General features: G+C 33.3%; 1 protein-coding gene across 3 annotated transcripts in view; it reads right to left on the reverse strand.

Moving 5' to 3' along the window:
- Positions 1–5672: 5672 nt before the first annotated feature.
- Positions 5673–20914, reverse strand: part of FBXW7 (F-box and WD repeat domain containing 7) — a 109458-nt gene continuing 94216 nt past the window's right edge. For all 3 annotated transcript variants that reach the window (XM_031943820.1, XM_023505938.2, XM_023505937.2), the window contains 7 exons: positions 17402–17525; positions 16734–16870; positions 15116–15229; positions 13756–13937; positions 10446–10671; positions 8337–8547; positions 5673–6860 (listed from right to left, as the gene is read on the reverse strand). In XM_031943820.1, coding sequence (XP_031799680.1) covers positions 6592–6860; positions 8337–8547; positions 10446–10671; positions 13756–13937; positions 15116–15229; positions 16734–16870; positions 17402–17525 — 1263 coding nt within the window. In that variant the 3' untranslated portion in view covers positions 5673–6591. The remainder of the gene's footprint in view (positions 6861–8336; positions 8548–10445; positions 10672–13755; positions 13938–15115; positions 15230–16733; positions 16871–17401; positions 17526–20914) is intronic.

The following is a 20914-nucleotide window of genomic DNA, read 5'->3' on the forward strand; positions in this document are numbered from 1 at the left end:
GTGTTACTGGGCTCTGCCACTTTAGAGCAAATTTAAAATCATCTCCTCAGGGATGCAGGAAGATACTGAAACAAAAAGCTATTGATTTACTCTGCAAATTCAGTGTCTAGATGCATAATATAAAATTTCAATGATAATTATAGAATTCTAGCTCTGCTACACTCTAGCTGTGTGACCTTGAGTACCTTCATCTCTCTGAGACTCCATTTTCTCTTCCATATGAGGATGTTGGATTATCTGGTCCCTACTAGGATTACAATCCCACGACCCCAAAATAGATACACACATTTTACAGACACACCATACATATACATATGTATATGTATATATTTATATATCTCATAGAAACCAAAAAAACCTTTAAAAAAATCACCTCCAAGTTCAAGAAGTGTTAGATTACTTCTCTTCATTGACCAAAATTTTGTTTCTGAGAAAGGGGGAGAAGAGAAAAAGTAAAAGGAAGCAGGTACTATGATGACTCAGTAAAAAAGGCCATCTTGTCCCTTTCCTTCTAGGATTCAGCATGAGTTTTAACGACTTAACTGGTTAAGCATTTGTTTTACAGTGTTAAATCAATATGAAAACTTTATATCTGCTCCCTCAGAATAGGAATTCCTGTGGGTCTTGTGAATCACAGGACCATACCTTTGGAAAGAGCTTGAAGGCATTTTGGAAGTGATCAATGTCTCACCTACACGAATCTTTGACTTTAGCCTAGCATCTGATGAACAATCTAATAAATGCAAAGAAAAAAGTTGACCCTTGACTCCTGCTGAATGGCAAGGAAAAAATAGAAGTGTGAGCAAGGTGGTCTTCAGAAGCTTCTCCCTAAGGGAAGCAGGATGAAGTAGGGGAAAGGCAGGAATCTAGAGAGATCTATAGCCCAAGATTACAGTTATAACATAAGCTAACTATATGTTCTAAGCTATATTGCTCATCTTTTCTCTGGATCTCAGTTTACTCATCTGCAAAATGAGGGAGGATTGGCCCTAAATCCCTCTTTTGACTCCCTAAGATGACAGTCAAGAAACACACTTATCTCAGAGTGGGAAGGAGAGGAGATGGTATTTTAACAGCCCCAATCTGTACCCCTGGTTGCAGCCACTGTTGAATCTCTCCTTGTAACTCTTAGGCTTTTCTTGATCATTTGTTGATCATCCCCACCCACCTTCCTCTCTACAACAGAAGGGAAAAAGATCATGTGTGTACAGATGCATACACATACTGTCTTTGGATTTATTCTGGGAGTTTCTCAATTTAGTGCTAAAGGAACACCCTCCAGCCATATTCTGTTGTTCAAGTCCTGCTTCAGACACTCAATGTGTGACCTCGACCAAGGAACTTGGCTGCCTCCAATTTCTTCACTGTGAAAATAATAGCACCTACTCTCCCCTCTCCCCAGGGTTACTGAGAGATTCAAATGCAAAGCATTTAGCACAGTACCTGGCATAAAGTAGGTCCTATATAAATGCTATTATTGTTATAATCATGGTAAGGGAAACAGAAAATGATTTGTAAAAGACTAAGGAAAAACTTAAGATTCAGTTTTGAGATGGGAAGATGGAATCAAACAAATAATTCAAAGGGACTCATTCACTTAGTGCTGACCACTCAGGACAACCGCTGTTTCTGAATAGTAAGCAGCAGTAGCAAATGACATTAAGGTAAGGGGGAAGAAGGTTTAAAAAAATGTTAGCACCTTAAGCAATCCTTACACAGCACAAATGAGCTGGTCTATCACCTTCTCTTATTTCAGCAGGTAACATTTGATGGCTACATAGAATCACAGGCCATTTAGGACATTAGACATTATGTAGCCAATGCTTTCATCTCATCAGAATCTGATACCCAGAGACAATTAATAACTTGCTTACATCACATAACTACTTAAAACCAACTCAAGTTAAGTCTAATTTTTCAGATCAGTATTCTCTCTACTAATAGTAATAGTTTACATTTATGCAGAGCTTTACAGTTTATAGGGCATTTTTTTCTCACATTCACTTTTGAGAGAAAGTAGGGTAAGAGTAATTATTCCCATTTTACAGATGAACAAATTAAGTCTGTGACATGACTTGCTAACCGTTATATAGATATAGTCTGACTTGCGATTTGAACAAAGATTTCTCCCCATGCCTAGTACATTGTTCTCACAATTGTTGCAATGTGTCTCTGTGGATCACTGCTCTGTATTATAATTTTACCTTTGGAACAGAGAAATTTGCCACTCCAAGAACACTAATTTAAAGAATTCTAGCTGAAAGGTCAAAACCATTCTGAGTTTTAACCTTTATATTAATGTAGGACAGGATTTGCAAGAAAATAATTGAACTACAAAGAAATTTTTTCCCTTGGGATTTGCTTAAAGAAATATGCTGTTTTGCTTATGTCCCCGGAACAAAGTATTCTCCTCCTCCAACACGATCATTCTAAGTATAATAAAAGAGTAATAACAATTGACAGGCTTTTCTGTCTTATCTTTTAAAAACATGATAGGCTAACAGATTTTGCCGTGTGTTAACTTTGTGGTCATGGAATGGAAATTAGCTATTACAGGAAGCCATCATCTTGGTAGCGAGTAGCCAGTAATTCCAAGAATAAATCAGAGAAACTAACAAAAGTATACACTTTTAACATTCTACTTCAATTTATGAAGCTAATATAAAAACTTGGAACCTCAAATTTCTGAGTAAAGGAACATATAGTTCTCTAGAGTATAAGGCTCTTTGACTCTAGTTCTTATCATTACTTATTCAATCAACAATTTTCTAACATCTAAACAGATAAAGATAATAGCTCAAAAACAAGCCATATTTGGCCTTCAACAATAGAGAATCTTCAGAACAGAATCTGAAAGGGATGTCTTGCAATATCATTTTAAAAGAAACTCAATTTACAAGAGAGATTATCCTCATTAAAAAATATGTATCACAAGGCACATAATGAAGTATTAAAAATGATCCTACTGAAATGAATGTAAACTGCTTGCATTTTTGTTTTTCTTCCCAGGTTATATATACCTTCTAAATCCAATTCTCCCTGAGCAACAAGAGAACTGTTTGCTTCTGCACATATATTGTATCCAAGATCTACTGTAACCTATTTAACATGTATAGGACTGCTTGCCATCTGGGGGAGGGGGTGGAGGGAGGGAGGGGAAAAATCAGAACAGAAGTGAATGCAAGGGATAATGTTGTAAAAAATTACCCTGGCATGGGTTCTGTCAATAAAAAGTTATTTAAAAAAATAAAAAGAAAAAAAAAAAGAATGTTAAAAAAAATGATCCTACTGACAGACTATTATATGCATTTATGCTATCATTTCCATATATACATATATGTATATACACATACACACACACAAACAAAACACACACACACATATGGCATGAGCTCTCATGTACCTAAAAATTTACAAACATTTTGATTTTAAAATTTGGATCATCTCATATATAATTGCATTAGACTATCTTCAGTCACATCTTCAAATTTTACAATTGGAAGTTAATGTTTTAAAAACTGCCTCATTTAAAAAATGATTCCAATAAAAGAGCCTATTTTTCTATTGATATTGTTATTATTGGATAGAAGCCCTCTATCCAATACCCAATATCAATCTAATAAGCAATTATTAAATACTTATATGCAAGGCACAAGAAATAGTACTTCTTTTATAAAAGTAAATTTTCCAGATAAGTGAAATGTTTGTATTTATATGATTTATTCAAATGGCAATCCCTTTTTCCATGGTCATCTATTTGAAGTGTCTTCCCTACCTTCCTAAAGGAAATCCTGAAAAAATCTCTTTTCCTTGATGACTCAGAATTATTAATGGGAAAAATTAATTATTAGACTGTGTTCTAAAGTGGAATTCTCAGGGGTTAGTTACCGAGATATGTAGGCTATTTGCCTTTAATTTAATTGGTCCTAGGCTACTGTGTTTTTTGAGTTCTCATAATTAAATTTTTCTAGTTTTAATTTTCTCCCTTTCTATCAGTTGTCATTTCAGACTGTTTTCAATGTTTGCCTGGAATAACTTATATTGATTCTAATTTGCTGCCTTCAAGCTGCAGTGGGCAGGGAATCCAGATAACCAAATTTATTATGTCTGTATCAAAAATCAAAGTAAATAAATTCTGATTGAGAACGTAAGGGGTTCTCCTATCAGTAACAACAACAACAACTTAACAACAGTATTTGCATAGTGATTTCAGGTTTGCAAAGCATTTTATCTAAGGCTTCTTTTATTTTTTTTGCTTGATTCCAAATTTGGAAGTTTGATCTAGATAGCTTAAATTGCTGAATATTGATTGAAATCACCCAATTTTAATCAATAATCATCAATTGTGTTTTTCAGTACAAGATATCTGCATGAAAGCTTTATTTACCTAATAGAACGATCCCTAGAGATGCAAGGACCTTAAATGTGGCTTTTCATCTTGCATTAATTTAGCTTGTTAAATGAACTCTTAAATGAGTCAAAAATGTAGGAACTACTGATTATTAGGAATTCTAGAAATTTCTTTTTTAAAGGTCAATGGTGTAGTGATTCTTTGAAAATGAAATGTCTTTATATATGTTTGTGTATTATACATGCTAGAGGCATTAGAACTAAAAGAGATTATCTAGTTCAAATTCTTTTTTTATGCAAATGAGGAAAAATGAGGCATGGGTAAGTAACTTGCTGAAAAATAGCTAATAATACACACCAATGTAACATAAAAGATGATGAATTTTATCCTCTACTCTTATCAGACAACAGAAATGATAAGCAGTTTTGTTCTTTGTTTTTCTTATAGCATTTCAGTTGTGTAAAATGGACTTAGAAGATATTGATGCCCATTTCAAACCAAAGACAATGTGAACTGAAGAAGCTTTCTTTTTGTTTTAAATTTTAGAAGAAAAAAAGGAACTATTTGCAATGAAGCAGTACTGCCTCAAGGAAGAAACAGCCATGCTAACATGAAAAAACACATTTTATTGCACTTAAGTTATAAGAAAATAAAATTTCTAAGTGAATCAAACCATAGACACAATCCCTTTAAAGGTTGTTTTCCTCCCTCATGTCAGGTTGTTACATAACTAAATTAACCAACTGGAATCTGATTGTTTTAAATCAGACTATAAATAAAACAAAAAACAGGAGGAGGAATAAAAAACAAGATCGCCTAGGATACAGTGTTAAACCACTTTCACAGTTCAGCTTGAGTTGTGGCTCTTGGAGAATGAGGCAAAATCATTCGACTTATTCATTCATTTTGTTTGTTTGCATGTGACGCCTTTACTACAAAAACGAAATCGTTTCTGCTTTGTCAGTTACTCACAGCAATAAAACTGTAACAGCTGTTTTTTTTTCCCAAATACTGTAGAACACTAAGACTGACCAGCGACTTTATTTTCATTTTGTATTTTATAGTTTTAAAAAATATTTTGTCAGTTTTATTATGTATGTTCATTCCATTCACCACAGCCCTCAAAAAGAAAAGTTTCCCAACAGAACAGGCTGGAATAGCTTTGTTCTAAGGAATGTGTTTTTCATTTTTGCCCAGAAAAAAAAAAAGAAAATAAGCTTTGCACACACTCTCAATTCTTTACTTGCAGGCAAACTTCACTCTTTATTGTCTGAAACTCTCCCACTCTCAGCCTCTTAGAGGCACAGATGGCTCAAGTTTCAGTGGCAAAAAGTCTTTTTTTTTTTTTCCGTAACCAAACTAGAGCAAATTTGGAATTCAGTCTGGGACTAAAACGTCACAGCAGAAAAAAAATAAAAAAAAAATAATTTGCTTTTTTTCTTTCATTTAGCAGCATAAATAAGTTTGGCCACTGGGAATACAGTACAGGGGTGGGACAACAATCCCATGTTTGAAGACCTACTTCTAGCACCAGCATCGAGAATTAAATCCATCTCAGGACTCACAGAACCCAGGACAACTTGCCACCTCAGAGCAACATATGCATTGAAGAGTGTAAATGGAAGCAACAGGAAATAGTTTAACAGAGGCTAATACTGTGATTGATTGACATTGGCAATGGTTGGCAAAAAAAGAAGAAAAAAAAAGAAAAAAGAAAGCTTTTTTTTATGATAACTGTACAAAAACAATTCACAGTAAAAACTTTTAGCTTTTCCACTCCAGAAATGACTTGTTTTGTTGCAGATGCTCTCTCTAATTTGAAAAGGCAACCAGTCCACATTTTGATGTTATTGCAGCTCCTTTCTAGACCTCGGTGGTAAAAGAACAGGTTAGCGCAGGATTTGGAACAAGGTTTCAGCATCGCACTGCCCAATGACCACTTGAGAGGAAAATAAAGAAATAATTGCACCTGGTTTGATTTAGAAAGTCATATTTTGCAAAGCTGCCCCCAAGTCCAAAGTGAAGCCTTGTACGTGATGAGACAGCAGATGCCTCGCTTGTCAGCTACGGTTTGTCATCTCGTCTTCCCCTTCGTCTGTAGGTCTCTACAATCTGTTGCCCCAAACCAACATCCTGCACCACGGAGAACAAGGGATTTTTTTTTTTTTTTTTTTTTTTGCAGGGGGAAGGGCAGGGAGTACATCTTCTACATGTTTGGACAAATTCATCTTTTCTGCTCTTCACTTCATGTCCACATCAAAGTCCAGCACCAGCAGCTTTGTTTCCTCAGTCCCATTGCGGCTTCCAACTGCACACACTAGCTTTGTGTTAGAGGCCCTGATCCGCCACACGACTCCCCCACTGCCCCCACTCTCCAATGTGACTAGGTTTCGGATAAATTCACCCGTTTTCAAGTCCCACAGTTTTACAGTCCCATCATCTGAGCTGGTAATTACAAAGTTCTTGTTGAACTGTAAACAGGTCACAGCACTCTGATGTTTGTTGGGACCTAAGAAAACCACAAAAATTTAGTTATTGGTTAGGAACTATGAGTATGGGTTATATACATAGTAATTTGTAGACTTCTACATTAGAACATACAGTAAATGAAATATTTAAAGCTTTACATATTTAGAAATCTTGTTCTGTTCTTTTTTTTTAAATTAAAAAAAAACTAGTATGGATATGGGGAAATCTGGTAGGCATTTGTGACTTAAATTTATTTTCTAGAGATCTATTTATTCAGAAATCTTGGAAATATTTCATTTTCAAAATGCCTGGATAAAAGTTTTTCTGAGTTATAGTAGCGGTATTACAGTTTCATGCATTGTTGTTGAGGACCAGTTTTTGTGTGTGACCCACCACCTTAAACCTTTAAGTTGTTTATTCAAAAGTACCACACAACTTGACGAGAATGACTCTAATGACAAAAGTCAGCAAACAAGACACTGCTATTGCTGTCACCTTAATGTCTAGTTGAAAAAATAGTTTTTCTCTATAATTGCTTAAGAGTATGAGTAATCATAATTGACCTCAAACTCTCACAATATTCAGAGAATGATGTGATGGAAGTCTAACAAGACAGAAAGTATGCAAGCATTGTAGGAAAAAATGTTTAAAACTCAGGAAAATCAGAATAAATCTGAGAATAAAAAAATTAAGAATCTCACTTGAGAGACAACCATTAAAACTGATTTATAGAGCATGAAATGACAGTAAAACAAATGAAACTCTTAAGTGATTGATTTCCAAATGGGAGTTTTCAACAGATCACCCTCATACTACATGCTACTTCCCACCCAAGTGACTCCATTACAAAATCTTTGTTAAAGACTTCCTTGAAGAATAATGTTGTTAAAAAAAAAAAAAAAATTATCCAGGCATGGGTTCTATCAATAAAAAGTTATAATTATTAAAAAAAGAAAAAAAAGAAAGAAATGTTTGATCCAGTCTCCTTTTCAGCTTACTTTATATTCTGTAAAATACGTGATTAAAAAAAAAAAAAAAAAAGACTTCCTTGAAGAAAAAAAATATTAAAGTGATTTTAAGGAATTATAAAGGAAATTTTTAAAATGCAATGCAACTCTACTCCCCACCCAAAAGCAAATGTTAAATTCAAGTTAAATAGTTGTTGAACCCCAGTTCTATCTTCCACATGTCCCCTTAAACAAATTGCTATATAATTGGTATATTCTGAAAGCAACATGTAAGTTTTTCTTACGTGCAATGTTGTTTTTAGAAAGAATCTACACTCTAATTTTATGTGTTCTGTTTACTGGATATATGTAGTAAGTCATTAAAATAATTTTCCTTTTCAAAATAAAACTTTTTTTCACCAAATTGAATATGATACTTACAGGCCTAGTTCAAAGGAAAAATGTTCACAGGATCATGTAAATTAAAAGCAATCCTGTTTCTGTTTAAAGAAACAGATAATTCAACATTCTTTAGGCAATTATTACTAAATTTAGTTATTTAAACTCACCTTGCAACGTCTGTAAACACTGTCCTGTTTTTATATCCCAGATTTTAACTGTGGAATCTGCATTTCCAGAGACAAGAATATTGTCCTTGAGTTCCATTCCACTAGTTAATGACTGATGTCCCGTTAATGTGTGAATGCAGTTCCCTGTTTCCACATCCCAGACGCGGATTGAAGTATCAAGAGATCCACTCACCACATGGATGCCATCAAACTAGAAGAAAGAGACACTATTAGCAATGAATTTGAATATGATATTTGTCATGATGAAAACCCATGTTGTAGGGGACATGAAATCAGCTCTCATGCAAAGTCACTCAGCCCAGTGAAATCAAGCACAGTCACACTGAGCAAGTTGTCAAAAAGCTTCTGCTACCAATGCATGACATTATATCACTTGGCTGCAGAAATATTCTTAAACTAAAAAAAAAGAAAAAGAAAAAGGAAAAAATGCAACATTGTACAACATTAATTCTAATACTTCATAAATGCAAAGTGAACACAGAATATAACTTAACATCTCATTTTTAAGCCTTTTTTATTTTTTAGAAGACCCATCCCCCATGGCATCTACATACCTTGGGATGGTTCTGGCATCAATGAGAAAACCAATGACTATTACCTTCAGCAGGAAGTTGAACCTGCTGACATAGCTTGTGATAATGGAAGTGCTTATCAGCATCTAAATATAGGAAAGGACTGGAGACAACTTTTCACAGTGCTCAAATCTCATTTAGAAACTGCATAGAAAAGTAGTACAGTATTTACAAGAACCTAAAACTAATTAGGAAATATGCTAACAAATAATGAATCATGTTTGCAATTAGGAATGGTGCCATTCTGATGACAGAGTTACTGCAAGACCCATATTATTCCTCACTACTTTTATTTCCACCGAATAAATGACCATCAACCCAAACAAAATTAAGATGATGCCAACACTGTCATTTTCAATTTGTGGACCAATGATTCACTTAAAAGAAAATTTCAGTGTTATTAGTGTTCATAAAAAAAAAAAAAACCCCAAAAAAAAACTTTCTAAACTGACTGTCCCACAAAACATTCTTTCCTCCTCCTCCTCTTAAATAGCCACCCCCCCCCCACCATCACCACCAAATTATTTGTCCAGTGTCAAAAATCATTTCAAAGTGGCAATGGCCCCAAAATCAACAGTGTACTGTATCTACTAAACACAGTTTTAAGTTGAAAACGAAAATGTCAATATAAGCAATCTATCACATACAGATTGTGGATGGACATTAGCTAGTGAATGGAAATGTATATGAAAACTTTTTAAAATGAAAATGAGAATGTCTGGGGGAACTAAATACATAGTAACAACTACTTTTTTTTCTAAAGAGCACATCAGTTTAGCTTCTTAACTTTGAAAACAGTGGTACATTTATTTAAGGAAACACTTAAACTGAAGTGTTAAAAATCCAGTCTAGAAGTGTATTTCTGAAACTTTTTTGTCTTATGGATCCCTTAGGCAATTTGGTAAAATCTAAGGACCTCTCCACAGACTGAAGTATGCCAAATGTATATAAATGATTACAAAAGAAAACCAATTAAAATACAGCTATAAAAAAAAATTAAAGTCAGTTCTCTACAGAACCTCTGGTTAGATGTCTAGGAACACCTCTGGCAGAGAAACAGCAGCCTCTTGCAGTAGGCTGCAGTTATGAGTAAGGATGGAATCCCAATTACATGGTCCATCAAACTCAAGCTACCAATGTCAAGGGGAACTTTTTGGCTAAATTAATCCTTGGCTAAGGAGGGAATTAAAACCAGGTTTACTCTGGTAACAATATCTATTGTATCACAACTAAAGAATCCAAAGTAGCAGGCTCCAGCTTTTAAACACAGATATTTCTATTTTTGAATGAAGTTACATAATAAAGTAGAAAATAGTAAAACACATGATTCCAAAATATTATGTTTTCCTCATACTTATGTATAAATAGTACACAAGTTATAGGAAAATTCTGTTCTTACTATTTTTCTTGTACTCCTATGGAACATCATTTATGAGATAATTTATTATTGCGGTTTTTACAAACATATGATTAATTAGTAAAACATTCCTGGGATGTTGCACACAGGATCTCTTACCTGTAATGAATAGACTCTATTAGTATGCCCTTGCAGTGTGTGTAGACAAGTCTCAGTCTCTGGATCCCACACCTTCACCATGAAATCATATGCTCCACTAACAACCCTCCTGCCATCATACTGAACACATCGGACTGCAGCTACATGACCCATCAGGACATGTAAACACTGGCCTGTCTCAATGTCCCAAACCCTAAGAGTAGCATCTCGAGAACCGCTAACAACCCTGGAGGAAAAAAATAAAAACAAAATTTAAAATCCAAGTGTCTGACAGTGAACCATGTCTAACAGAGTTAAAAGTGAATCTGATACAGAAGTTAAAATATACAGAAAATATGTGCATTCAAGAACCACATAACTCTTAGAAAAATTTATTCAATGTCATACCTGCTACCGTGATTCTTGAAGGCCAAAATGATGTAATAATTAAACAAACACCTTTTATATTTATAAAGTAACTTATTTCAAAAGAATTCAAAATTCTCACATTTTGTCTTATGATATTTTCAAGAATTAGGGATGGATGTAATACCCACATTTGGGAAATTGACAAAGAGCAATTAACGCATAACATAACTAGAACTAGAATTCAGATTACCTGACACCTAATCTAATAGCCTTACTTAGCAGATCATAGTGTCTTTGCATTGCTTAAATAGTTTCCAATTCAATTCAAATTAGAAATGAAAATAGAATTTAACTGCATACATTCATAACCACTTGTGTTAAGACATTGCATTAACATTATATATCCTTCATTATCTCTACACATCAAAATTCTGACATGGAATATGCTGAATGGTTCTTACTTTCTTACTGAAAACAATGTTACTGTTAATATGGTAGAAAAAGAGTCATAAATGGTGTCATAATAAGGGATACAATATAGAAATATTTGCTTTCAGAATACACTAGTTTCATATATTTCTTTTTTTTAATTCCTGTAAAATACACACTGGTCTCCATTTAAACAAATTAAGCAGTTAGATGATACAGTGGATATAGTCTCAGATATTTACAAAAAATGATTACTCTGTACAATTTACTTAACTGTCTGCCTCAGTTTCCTCAACTGCAAGATGGGGATAATTACATCATCTATCTCAAAGGGTTGTTGCAAGGATTAAAAGAGACAGGATACCTAAATGCTTATCATAATGCCTACAATATAAATGCTTATTCCTTCTTTTCATCCTTTTCCTATAGGAAATATAATGCACTATTACTAGGTTGTATGTAACAATATGAAATAACAATGAAGTAAGAACCAGGAAACCAGTATCAAGAATGAAAAACATGAGAAAAGACAAAAAAAGCCTGACATGGAATATGGGATTATATATGTGTGTGGAAACAAAGGTGATATAAAAACCATAGTTATCCAAAAAAAAAAAAAAAAGTTCTTTAAGAAAAATACATTAGGCAGTCCTCTTTGTAGTGGCCAAAAACTGGAAACTGAGTGGATGTCCATCAATGGGAGAATGGCTGAAAAAATTGTGGTATATGAATATTATGGAATATTATTGTTCGGTAAGAAATGACCAACAGGATGATTTCAGAAAGACCTGGAGAGACTTACACGAACTGATGCTGAGTGAAATGAGCAGGACCAGGAGATCATTATATACTTCAACAACAATACTATATGATGACCAATTCTGATGGACCTGGCCATCCTCGGCAATGAGATGAACCAAACCAGTTCCAATGGAGCAGTTATGAACTGAAGCAACTACACCCAAGAAAAGAACTCTGGGAGATGACTAAGAACCATTACATTGAATTCCCAATCCCTATATTTTTGCCCACCTGCATTTTTGATTTCCTTCACAGGCTAATTGTACAATATTTCAGAGTCTGATTCTTTTTGTACAGCAAAATAACAGTTTGGTCATATATATTTATTGTGTATCTAATTTATATTTTAATATATTTAGCATCTATTGGTCATCCTGCCATCTAAGGGAGGGAGTGGGGTGAAAGGGGAAAAATTGGAACAAAAGGTTTGGCAATTGTCAATGCTGTAAAGTTACCCATACATATAGTCTGTAAATAAAAGGCTATTTAAAAAATAATAAATAATAATAAAAAAAAAAGAAAAGAAAAACACATTAGGCTCAGATGAGTACTCTAATAATCAACTCAATTCAACAAAGAAAACAAATCTTGAGCATTAATTAAATGCTGTGTTGTATTAGATGTGATTTGCTCAAGCTAAGACAGTCATATAATAATTTTTATATTTACATTTATACAAACTTTCACATGAATGGGTTTTCAAACAGCTAGTCCCTAAGCTATTGAGGAAAAAAATATTTTTCAAGAATTCTGTACCATTTCATCTACAAATTAGGACACACTGTAATGGATTGAATTGGAATACAATGGCACATAGAGGCTTAATAGGTTTAAAAAGTCAGGTTTATAGAAGACCAGATTACCAAGTAGAGGTTATTTTAAAGATGTTTTCCTTTGCTATAAATTGCTCTATGTGATCCTAACTACAAATTCTTATATCCACGGTCCTGTGTTATAAACATTTTTTGGTAAGTTTAAGTATGACCTCTTTGAAACTTCTAATTTTTTTTCCCCTTGGAAAAGTTACTATTCCTGCACTATTGTACTTTCCATTATTATGCCATTTTTCTCTGAAAATGTATTCATATGTATTCTTTTGTACTCTCACACAATTTTCCTGTGTGGAAGGTAAGAGGAAACACTGTACAGATAACAACCCAGCGTAATTTGGAATTATGGAGTTTTTAGGGGTGGCAACCATAAATCCTCATTTTACAGATAAAAATCTAAGGCCTAGAAAAGGGAAAACTTTATAGCATCTTAGTGACAAAGCCAAGAGTCCAATCAGATTGGGGCGAAACCAGGGAGGGAATCTAGTGCTGTAATGGTCCAGTCTAACCCTCTATTTTTTTCAGACCAACTTAAAAACTTATTTCACACAGGAGTACTGAAGATACTATCTACAAACAACATAATACTGATTATTTTGAAAGGCTGGCTAAGAAAATATGCCCTCAAAAAAAAAAAAAAAAGTGACCTAGTAATTCAAATGACATTAAATGTTAGCATAAATTCTTCTTAATAGTTGTTGTTGTTGTTGTCATTGTCATCACCACCACTAACATCACCATCATCTATGGCAACAAAATAACATGTTAAAGGCAATTAAATACGTATTTAAAGTTGAAACCTGAAAATGACTGCATAATTGATACCTAATAGTAGTCAGTAGAAAATGATTTCAGTAATGCAGGACAATCATTTTACTATTTACCAAGGTTTTTGCTCTTACCGCTTTTCATGGAGGTGCATACAGCGAACAGTGGAGGTATGTCCATATAAAGTATGTATACATTCTCCAGTCTCTGCATTCCAAACTTTAAGAGTACGATCAGTAGATCCACTGATGATGATATTGTCTCTCATTTGTGATGACCATACTCCACCAGTGTGTCCTACTAATGTTCTCAAACACTGGAAAAAAAAATAAACCTCAAGATCTTACTTTTGAATAAAAAGCAAAATTTAAACACCCTTTTCATCATTCATTAAAATCTGTGTTGAAAAATGTTCAAAATTGAGTTGCCAGAAGCATCAGAAAATAATTTTTAATTCTGACATAAGAATCATGTCAACTCATATATTCAGCAGCACATCACAACGAATGTCACAAAGGGCTAAGTAGATAGAAAACAAATGTTTATTACTAAGGTGTGATAGTTCCAGGCTGGCCTTTTTTGATGAAAGAATACTAAATTGTAACTTGGTTTCTTTAATGGGAATGGTTTTAGCCAAAGAATGCCAACAGTATGGGGTGTGGTTGCATACCACATTTCATCTGAGCCTGCCCGAAGGCAGTAGTTATGATCCAGCCAACTTACTTCCAGACATGTAAAGACAGACTTTAAACCTTGAAGATAAATCCCAAACTAATATTACACCACGGAAATGTGAAGTTCCTTTTTTATCTTCAAATCTGACTTGAGATATTTAGAAGATTAATGACTTCTGATTGAAGTACTGCATAGAAAAACTGTTAAAACAAAACAAAACTGGAAGTTTTCTATATATTCCTTTCCTTTTACTATAACTTTTTTTTTTTAACAGAAAAATGGTCAATTAATCAATCTGTACAATGCTATTGCACTAGACTGATAAGTGCTAGACTTCAGTACTATTACAAGAGATACTATTGTGTGTCTTCAAAGTGATTGCTTAGACTGCTTTTCCCCATCAAACTTCAATTTCAATGCTTTGTCTGCTTCAGTATTATGTCATATGACCTGAAATTAGTTTAATCTAACATGAAACATTTAATTTTTAAATTAAATGTGGCTTATAAATGGAACAGATGCATAGGGAAAATAAATCTTTCACAATCACAACTTTAAAAAAAAAAAAGAAGTAATATGCCATTCAGGTTGATGATGGTAAGAAAGTTAAAGTTAAATGAAGATAAAGTACATTTGCTCAAATTCTCAGTTTATCTATGACTAGATCATATTACATCAAGATGACTTTCACAAACCTTGGGCTTGTTATATAAACTGTTTATTGCTAAAAATAAGTGGGTGCTAATAATTTGCCATACTTTCTCATTTGCCATTACATGGAAAAAATATAAGATTTCATGATCTTTAAAGCAAACTCACTTTGCCTGTGATTGCTGACCAAACTTTTAGGGTGTTGTCATCAGAACCACTCACTATCCTGTTTCCACAAAACTGTAAGCATGTGATCACATGATCATCATGTCCTTTGAGCACCTGATAAGACAAACAAGAAACAGAAAAGTATAAATAATTTTTTTTCATATTACACAAGGAAAAAAGTATATATAAGAAGAAATACCACCTTTAAATACACTATCTAGAATGAAAATGCATATAAAAGATACCAAATCTCATTCTTATGGCAGATGAACTAAATTTAGGAAATTTAAATGTAAATGCATCCTATTGTCCATTACTTTTGTTTGGAAATTCAAAATTTACAAATTTTACCGAACCAATCTCATTTTTAAAATAGTTGAGAAGAAAGTTGAGAAGAGCTCTTACATATGAATTGAGTGTTCAAGAAGCTAAATCTTGATCTAACTAGTTCTAATTATTTTTTAGACAATGATTTTCTAAACTATCTTTAAAATTTATATAAGTATATAATCTCAAAAATTTCAGGTAATTTTTCCAATACATGAAAACTATAGAATGCATAGAAACTATAGCAATGCATAGAAAATATGAAATAAAGTCTAAATTCATGCAACTCTCACAGTATAAAAAAGTTACTAAAAAGTTAGAGGAAACAGCCAAAAAATTGAGCAAATAAATATACACTAAGTGTGTATAATCTGTAAATAATTCTTTATTATAAAATCCAAGAAGATGCTCAAAACTTTTCACTCATTTGGTAATAGAAGCAGTAGAAACATATACCTTATGTCATACTCAATTTTACATGCCTTTCCCCATCAGATTTAATTATTTTTTCAGATTAGAGAAAGAAATTCACTATAGAACTCAACAATTATTCTTTATTTTTTAATTAAATTTTATTTTATTTTCATGAAAAACTTTCTTCTCTCTTTTTCCCTTCCCCACAAGGAGAAAGCAAGAAAAACAAAACCCCTATTAACAAACTTAGATAGTTAAAGCAAAACAAATTTCCACACTGGTCATGCCCTGTTCTACCTCACCCCAAAATAGCATTCTGCACTGTAGGCCATCATGTGTCTGTCAGAAGGTGGGCTTTTAGAACTGTGGTTGGAACATGGCAACTAGGTCTCATGGTAGATCAAACACTGGGCCTGAAGTCAGGAAGATCTGAGTTCAAGTTCAGTCTCAGATACTTACTGGTTGGGTGACCTTGAGTAAAAGTCACTGACCCATATTTGCCTTAATTGCCTCATCAGCAAAATGAGCTTGAGAAGGAAATGACAAACCACTCTAAACTGGGCCAAGAAAACTCCCAAATAAGGGGTCACAAAAAGTTGGGTGCAACTGAAAAATGACTAAACAACAACAATAATGTTCCTAAGTTTTACAGCTGTTTGTCCTTAGAATAATAGTGTTATTAAATAAAGTTGTCCACCTGGTTCTGCTCAGAACTGTGTCTGTCAGAAACCCAGTTCAATTACTTTAAAAGATTTTGGTTCTTTTCTTAGAAGAAAGATGTCTCAAATTATGTTACTCATCCAGAACAGCAATGGCTAGCTGCTAAATGCTTAATAATTCCTACCATAAAAGGATGTCATTTAGAAATCTCCATTACCTTTGGAGATTTCAGTTCTCCTCGCCGCCAGTTTGTATCAATTCTGTGCTGCCTGATGTATGCACTTTTCCATGGACTATGTATGAAACCTGGCTTTATGATTTTTCTTCTTTTGATATGAAGTGGTTCATCAATCCCTGTTTGAAAAAGTTTAAAAAAATTTTTTTCTATAATTAAGAACACAAAATTTACATATAAAAGCACTGTGAATATTTCCTTTTTTCTCAAACAGATGTATAAATACTATTTATTTCTTCATTATTTTAAAAACTAAATTATTATAATCATAATACTTTTCATTTGTAGAGTGCTTTTAATTTTTCAAATTATTTTCATGACAACTCTTCATTTGAGCTTCACGACAACTCTATGAAGCAGGATAGATGATACTACATAGCCAGGTTCCCATTAGTTCAAATAATGAATCGCATTAAGAGGTCCTATGTATTCAAATGTGTCTTATTCAAAGTTGTAATTATGAGAAATATGCTCATTTGGCCTACAAGAGATATTAAATTAAGTTTATATTTGTCTTTTCATCCAACTATATAATTTACATTTTCCCAATTTCTCATCTATAAACAAAACTACTTTCACTGTTTAAAAAAGTGCTCCATTTTGGGCACCACTTCTTTCTATAAAAACAGGTTGGAGATTTTGGCTCTTACCTTCTTCCTTGCATTTCTCTCTCCAGAGAAGGTTGTCTTCAGCCAGAATTCTCCAGTATCGGCATGTCTGAGCTGCTTGCAGCAGGTCCTTGGGTTCCAGGAATGAAAGCACATAAAGTGCCAACTGGGAAGAAAATGGTGCCAAATTAAAGCATCATCACCAAAACCTTATAACTACTGTACACAAATATATCCTCAAACTCCCAGAAGATAAAGATTGGTATACTCAATAATATCATATATTCAAAGGTAGATAAGATTGCTGGAAAAAGCAAAAGGATCTAAAAGGTCAAGTTATTGTCACTAATCTAAATAGGTAGTTATTTCCCAGCATATTTAAATGGATCACATTATTATCTTGTTCAATTCTAAAAAAAAAAAAAAAAAAAATCAGTTCTAATTATTCTTAAAAAACAACAACAATCTTTTCCTCTCTTTTAACTTACTTAACTGACTCATGTTGTTCAATTAACCCAGATCAAACTTATTTCTTTCCAAGAAGTCTTTGCTGATCAATTTTCTTTTCTTGGCTTTATGCTATGACTAGCAGGACTTCTATCCTACCAATTGCATATTGCTTTGCATCTACTTAAATGTCATTTGTTAATACTTTTCATGTGTTAAAATGAACTTTCCTTCTACAATACTGCCATTTCCCCCTTCAGTGCTTCCTTGAACAGGAACATTTTATCTATCCAATATAGACTGTCTAAAGAAACATAATCGAACTGAACTGTTTTCTAAACTGATGAAGCACTAGTGTGCAGAGTGTTATGTTAGGCCAAAGGAAATGCTCATATAAGGCAGAATCCATGCTTTCATAGGATTACAAAACAGATAAAAAATAACACATAATATATATTTTTATATGATTAGTACATAAGGGAGATGCCAAAGTGCAATGTCAGAGGAGATATGAATTGGGATCATGAAAATGAGGGGAAAAAAAATCAAGGAATGAGATTTTTTTAAAAATTATTTTCAAAACATATGCATAAATAGTTTTCAACTCTCAGCCTTGCAAAACCTTGTATTCCAAATTTTTTTCTCTTTCCCTTCCTCGCTCCAATCCAATATATGAAACAATCCAATATATATGAAACATGGCAATTCTTCTATACCTTTCCACAATTATGCAACACACACACACACACACACACACACACACGCAAAATCAGATCAAAAAGAAAAAAAAATGAGAAGGAAAACAAAATGGAAGCAAACAACAACAAAAAAAGTGAAAATACTATGTTGTAATCCACCCTCAGTCCCTAAAAGTCAGAGCTCTGGATGCAGATGACTCTCTCCATCACAGGCCACTGGAACTGGCCTGAATCACTAATAAGGAGATATTTAAAGGAAGATGAGAATTCTTAGGCTGAAAGCCAGACCTCCTAGTTAACATATAATACAAACTATCAAAAAAAGTTATTTATTATCAAATTGTTGAATTTCTTCAACATATATATCCTTGGCAATTAAAGATAAAAAGAATTATTTTGGCTGGAGAATTATTTTTCACTAGACTGTATCAAAATAATTGTGTTATAATTTCTCCAAATTGCTCTTGTGAATTCTTTGGAGAGAGTAAAAACAAATATTTATTTACTGAATTGAATGTTTTTGCCCCCTATTAGAGTCTTCAACATAACATTTGTATATCAATGATAAACATCAACTTATTTTCAGTAAAGAAAAGTTCACTAATATAGTTCAAAAAAGTTAACAAAGTGCTTTGTAAACCCTATTTCATTCAGTCCCCTATAACACTCTTGTGAGATAGGTAGAGCTACCTACCCTTTTCATAGGTGGGAAAACCAACTCAGAGAGGCTAAGTTGCAAAATATATTGGGAAATGTTGAGAGGAAAGGAGAGAGTTGGGTGGGGGGAGAGACAAAGGACAAACAATGAACAAAATTATAAAATTAACTTCACAAATAATTTGAAAATGATCAGATTTAAGATGACTAAGGCAAACAAGAAAACATAACCAAAGAAAGTAATGAAGTTGGAGATTTCATGCTTTTTAAAAGGAAGTCACAAAACTTTTAGTATTTTCCCATAAACCAAAATGTTTCATGTGATTAAAAAAAGAATGCTTGTAAGTATAAAGACCAGGGACAAAGTTGCCATTCAATAAAAGTACAATTTAAGTTTCTTTTTTTGAGACCACAAAAGTCATCTAGTCCAACTTTTCCATTTCAAAGAAAGGGAAATGGGAGAGCAGGGAGATGAGGTGATTTACCAGAGATCAAGCAGATATTAAGTATCAAGAAGTGGGATTTGAATAAAGGTTTTCTGACTCTGGGTCCAGAGTTCTCTCCACTGTATTACACTGCCTCTTTCTTGTGTGACAAGTTTCTATGCAGTAAATGTGAAGCTTTAGAAGTGATAAGAAACTATTTTCAGTAGCTACCTTCTAATGCAACATCCCTATTGCAAGATATGATGGGTGACAACCAGAAATATTGAGAAAAGGTTTAATTCTTTTTGGTTTTGAAGTTAGCAGCTTTCCTGCTTGGAATGGTAAGAACCAATTTATAGTTAGGAAGTTTTGAGTAGAAATAAAAGGAAGAAGAGCCCCAACTCTTTCTTATCATTCTCTTAAAACAATAATAATTCAAAAGAGCATAATAAATTACAGTTATTAGCTAAGAAATAGTTTCCAAAAATTTCAATGCAGTGATAATTCATATAAATACATATTAATATTTATTCTTGCAATGTATTGGGGATGAAAAATGAAAAAAAAAATGAATTTTGATTTCTGAATTTTACACACACCCAAATACACAAATAGTGTGTGTGTGTGTGTGTGTATGTGTAGTATATATTTTGTCTTCAAGGAGGAAGAATGTGAAAGATTAAAGGAACTATGGTAAGAGCTCTAAGAAATGTTGAAAGTGATCACTTTTAGCTTGGGGAGAATGATAAAAGGTTTTTGGGGGGGATGATTCTTGAGTCGAACCTTACAGGAAGAAACAATTTCAATGGGCACAGACATGAAAATTGTATTTGGGGGATGGGCCTAAGTAAATGCATGAAGGTGAGAAAAGATCAGAGAGTAGCTACAAACCAATATGTCAAGAACATAAAGTACACAAAAGGGAACAGTATTAAAATGAAGCAGAAAAGGCAGGTTAGTTTCAAATGGTGTAAAGTCTTTAAATTAAAAAAAAACTCAAGATTGTATATTTTATCCTGAAGCAATAAGTAAGCACATCAGGTTGTTTGGAATTTTGTTTTAGGAGGTGAGCTGTACAATTCTATCTAGGTTTTAAGAAAATAATTTGGCAGCCATGTGAAGGACAGATTAAAGAGTGAGAGAATAGAATCATATACACTCATAAGGGGTGAAGGAGTTTAAAATAATCCAAATGGAAGAGAAGAATTCGGGTGCCAACGGTGTAAATTCCTACAAGGGGACATATAGAAGATGGCAACTGGCTGGAAGTGAGAAAAGTGAAAATGTGAAGAGCCAAATATGGCTTTGAGACATCATCAACTTTATCT

This window comes from Sarcophilus harrisii, chromosome 6 (genome assembly GCF_902635505.1).
Source record: "Sarcophilus harrisii chromosome 6, mSarHar1.11, whole genome shotgun sequence".
Taxonomy (NCBI): domain Eukaryota; kingdom Metazoa; phylum Chordata; class Mammalia; order Dasyuromorphia; family Dasyuridae; genus Sarcophilus; species Sarcophilus harrisii.